This window comes from Folsomia candida, unplaced genomic scaffold (assembly GCF_002217175.1).
Source record: "Folsomia candida strain VU population unplaced genomic scaffold, ASM221717v1 Fcan01_Sc004, whole genome shotgun sequence".
NCBI classification, from domain to species: domain Eukaryota; kingdom Metazoa; phylum Arthropoda; class Collembola; order Entomobryomorpha; family Isotomidae; genus Folsomia; species Folsomia candida.
The window spans coordinates 11,815,046-11,819,785 of NW_019091196.1; the positions used below are offsets into that span (position 1 = coordinate 11,815,046).

The window sequence follows — 4,740 nt, forward strand, 5'->3', positions numbered from 1 at the left end:
ATTTGCCCAAAGTCGTCTCGTGAACCATTGGAACACAATTTGTGCCACATTAGCATCCTAAACTAGGAGATGTACGTATGCATGCGTTTGTGGTGTGCGAATCAAGACGATCAATGAATTGGGTGCTTTGTGCGAATTTGAATTTGCACTCTTTTTTTAAAAGAACTCTTTGTTTTAGAGTTTCTAAATAAAAGCAGTTTAGATAAGAATTTATGACATTTTTTGTTTATCTGTGTCAACTATAATGACAAGGATTTTCGGAATTGTCAAAATAAGCAAGTGATGTCTTACCTTTGATGATGCCGAAATTGAGACACGTCGCAGTTTCTCGTCTCTGGGTGGGATGCGACAATTCCGAGTTTTGACAAAGTGCGAGAAAAAAGTGCCAGCCAGTCAGTCAGGGATCAGATTGCAATATTATTGAAATTCAAGATTAATGAATCCGTCAAAGTCTCGCCCACTGTGTTTGACACGAGTCGAGAAGAAATGCGAAGGAAATCTGAGACGCGGTCTCACTTTCTGCCTTTCATTTACATCTGCGAATGGTGACAATGTTTTTGAGAAAATTATTATATTCGTCACAAGAAAATCAAGATTTTCTTATTCAATTTAAATCTCAATGTCACAAAATCGTCAAACACAACTTTTTTTGTGAAGTACGCTTTCTTCTTCTCTCAGCGTAACTGGTTGGTGGATAAACAAAATCTGTCTTTCGCAGTCTTGACACTTGTCACGAAAAATTTTGCTTTTACTCCTCCACACAAAAATTCGCCTTGTTTTAGATTTTAGGTTGCGTAATGTAATGCAATTCAAACGAGGAGGTTGTTATATTCAATTGTTTTAGAACACGGCCGTCTTGGCAGGTCGTGGAAATAAAGGAAACTTTCTCTTTGGGTTTTCTGCTTTCAAGTGAAAGTTGAGACTGGCTCATTTTTTGAGGAGCGAGAAAGGGCAGCGAGTGGATCGAGGGGGTTCTAACTCAGACTGGATTCTGATCTTAAGTGGATCTCTCATGTTATTCCATTTCACGGACGAAGCCAAGTTGGTTGAGATGAGACTGCTTTTCGTGTCCGTCTCTCCCTTGCCTATTGTGGGTTTTGTGCCCACGCAGGTGCACCTACACCCGGGTATTATGCATCCCATGCTAAATTGTACGGGTCTCATAACTTGCTGGCTGGTGGTTTGTATGTTGTTTTATAAATTGGTATTTAATGCTTGTACGAAGGAAGGAGTGAAAGTGTTGATGTTACAGGTCCAACTTGATGAAAAACACTCGTCCTACTATGAACAAGAAGAAACAACAACGTGGCATTTGTTTTGCTTAAAAGTTGCTTCAGAGAATACGCAGGTTTATGAACCTGTCAGACAGAACTTTAAGCCTTGAGCACATTAAGAGCACGTAATTTCCAAGTTTTAACCGCACTAAGTGACGACAAGAGGCCAACAATGTAGTTGTTGATGTACACAAAATACAAGAGTAACCGAATGTACATACATACACCCACGATCATAAAACAAACACAAAGTTAAAACCGTCCCGTTTCTTCGTTACTTGGCCATCCATACCCAATTTATTTTTTGGAGAAAGTTTTCCTGTTTTAAATTTGTAGACGTAGATTCTTCCATGTATGAACTGGTCGTAATAAAGTTACTGATCAGAATTTTCATCAATTTATTCTATCCAAGTTCACAAGAAATACATGAAAGTCAAAGTAATTGGTCTTAATAAGACGTCATTGGACGACTGACTTCTTTGTCTTCGGGAAGAAGTATGTACTGCCAGCCAGGCAAACTGAATTTGGTAAGCTTTGAACTATACTTTATGAAAAAAGAAGTAACTTTTGCAGTTGATTGATCAAAATGAGATTGGAAATAGAACACAATCGATTTTGGAGACGGGATATACGCCTCCGTACAGGGAATTCTATGAAAGGACAGCGAATATGAAAGGCAGGAAGGAAATAAAGAATGGACGAACACGTATGTACTCGAGATGCTTGGAAAACTAGGAAATCTTGAAAAACAACGATCCGTCACTGGCCAAAATCAACGTCAGTCGATCCATAACAATCTCAATTATGGAGCACCTGCCAATATAGATATTTTTGTAAAAAATCCAACCTTTTTACCCCGAAATACATCCCCTCCATTACCTAACTACCTACCTTATTAACTTTTATGGACGACTTCACCCACCTCACTTACGCAATGCATCATCAAAGAAAATTTATTCCCATTCTCAAAACTTGTTACGTTCCACAAACTTTCTTTATTTAACGATTTCATTTCAATTAAAGACTTTCAAACAATTTTGACTGTGAGACCGGTCGCTTTTTCGAAGAATGAGCACGAATCAGAATTGTTTCTCTGGACCCACCACCCATAGTGACCTTCCCCCCCGTTGAATCCGTTCGCATCGCGAGGGTCCCTGTTTCTCCTGTCGGACTTCCACGGCTCATCAATCGCCTCGAACATGACGACTTTGACGCCATGGGTTGCCGCCTTTTGTCCCACGAGTTCCCAGAATTTGGCCATGTTGCTGACGGTGGAGGGAGACCCGTTGAACGCCACCCCTTCCGATGGCCACCCCGTTTCTCCCACGATCAGGTCGCACTTTGGATTCACGCTTTTAACCATATCGTTCAATTTCGAGTAGGTGTTTGACACCGAGTTAACGGCAGATTCGACGCTCTGCATTGAGGTCGTGTAGTCCGGGTAGAGGTTGCACATCAGATAGTCAGAGTCTCGTACGAGTTGGGTTAGAATTGCGACAATGTCAGCGTGCTGGTTGTTGGGGTCTAATGCAGTCTCACAGTTTTGCGTTCTAGCCCCAATTTTCAGGTTGGAAGCTTGAAATTCTGGATGACTTTTGATGGTGTTGATCATCTGAGAAACCTTGATTCCTTCCTGAACACTGAAGATATCTTCCCAGTTTACGGTTAAGGCCCAGACGGTGTTTGGGAATATGGCGTTGGCAGCTTGAGCCCCTTGGAATGCGGAGGTGACCTCGGCCAGTTGGGAGGTTGGATCGGCCAGTTGGTGAATTCCTTGAGCAATTGAGAGTAGTTTTTTGTTCGCTGCTTTATTCATGGATGCTGTCACGGTAGGAATGTGCGAGGTGATGGAGTCTGTAAATTGTGGTCAGTATTTTTGCTTTGTCTGAAATAATGTATTTAAATATCAAATTTTTTACTACCTCTGGTACCAAAGTTGTACGTCGCGATATACGTAAACTTTGAACTGATCAAGGTCAACTGGCACTCCAATTGCTGCAAAGTATACGAACTCCACTCTGGAATTGTATCATTCGCCTCCCATTGTTTCGTATACGGCCCAAACGCCACCCCGACATGATTCCGGTCGAATTTGTACGTGCTGGCCGTACAAAGCGGCTTGATATATTCATGGTAAAATTACAAATCAGTGGAAATAAGGGTCAATTAAATAGAATACACAAACCATAACCAAACCACGAACCATCATCTGACTTACTTACCACGAGCCCCAAGTTGAGAAGAAGAGATGGAAAAGACGCCAGCATTTTTATGTCCACCTTGCCTCGTGGTGTGGTGACTGAGATGGTTGCACAATTATTTTATAGCTTTCACACTACGTGACTGCTAATAAATATTTTGCCCCATCGCGCCCCACCACCTCGCAATTTGACAGCTTGGCTAAATCCAAACTGACGTAATAAAATCAGTCATGAGTCTTTGTGCAAACAGAAACGGAATGATTTATCACACGTCTCATCTCATCTGGGGAAATAGGATGTGGTATTTTTCCAGATGCTCCTATTTCTTTTTATTACACATCATGGAAATGTTTCCCGAGCTGCATATCCATACATAAAGACGCACCTTGTAATTTATGGGAGATACATATTTACTACTCACCATGAAGAGGATATTGCATACATAATGCACAGTAATGTTGATCATTCTACCAGAATCTCGTATTTTTTGATGGATGAGGAATCCATTTAGCGATCCGCATGATGATGTGTCAGACATCAGTGTAAACTTGGCATTGCAGCAAATATTTTATTTTGTCAGGTAAATATGTACATGCATAAAAATGGCATGAATGGAGCAACACAGATCATAAATTCTGACTATTTTTCATGCAATCGCAGTTTACCTACAGACATCCATAAGTGTGCCAAATTATGCAGCCTGACAGAAAAAAAGCTGCCCGAAAAGTAGTCGTAAAGGCGAAAATAAAATTGACAATTTCATGATGCTATTTAATAATTTACAAACTATATCAAACAAAGAATTATTATAAATCATCGGGAAAAAAGCTACCCGAAAAGTTTTCATGAGAAATGTCTAAAATTTTAAACTGATAATTTTATAACGACACTATTTAATATACTTTACAAACCATATCAAACTAAGAATGGGTATATATAATCTGTATTTACAACTCGAGCTTTTCAACCAAAATAATGCAAGTCTATTTAACTCCACCAAATCCCACGCAACTATTTCATCCTTTAAATTGAAGGGTTGTAACAACGCTCGCACAAAGGAAAGAATGGATAGCAAGTAAGAATAGCAAGTTGTAAATCTCTGCGATGCTACAAGAATAATATCTTGTGAATGCTTTGCCAGTTACCTGTGCAGGTTTATGAAGTTACCTTCTTACAGTAAGTACGATTACTATTTAGTAAGTGAACCACCTTGCCTTGGTTGGCTTGGCTTGATTCGCCTTTGTTCAGGAGTAGATCAGTGAGTC

General features: G+C 40.1%; 2 protein-coding genes across 6 annotated transcripts in view; both read right to left on the reverse strand.

Annotated features, from left to right (window-relative positions):
* The window catches only part of LOC110849169 (somatostatin receptor type 2), a 53,395-nt gene extending 52,401 nt beyond the window's left edge, over nucleotides 1-994 (reverse strand). For 4 of the 5 annotated variants that reach the window (XM_035850840.1, XM_035850838.1, XM_035850837.1 and 1 more), the window contains exon 1: nucleotides 292-993. The gene's annotated coding sequence lies outside the window, so the exon portion shown is untranslated. Of the gene's footprint in view, nucleotides 1-291 lie in introns of all 5 variants that reach the window. The other variant, XM_035850842.1, reaches the window with a different exon arrangement.
* Nucleotides 995-2,249: 1,255 nt separating this feature from the next.
* LOC110848638 lies at nucleotides 2,250-3,657 on the reverse strand. Its single transcript, XM_022095896.2, has 3 exons — nucleotides 3,497-3,657; nucleotides 3,197-3,392; nucleotides 2,250-3,128 (listed from the first exon to the last, which is right to left on the reverse strand). Exons 1-3 carry the CDS (start codon nucleotides 3,539-3,541, stop codon nucleotides 2,302-2,304), a joined length of 1,068 nt encoding a protein of 355 aa, XP_021951588.1. The 5' UTR covers nucleotides 3,542-3,657; the 3' UTR covers nucleotides 2,250-2,301.
* Between the last annotated feature and the right edge of the window lie 1,083 nt (nucleotides 3,658-4,740).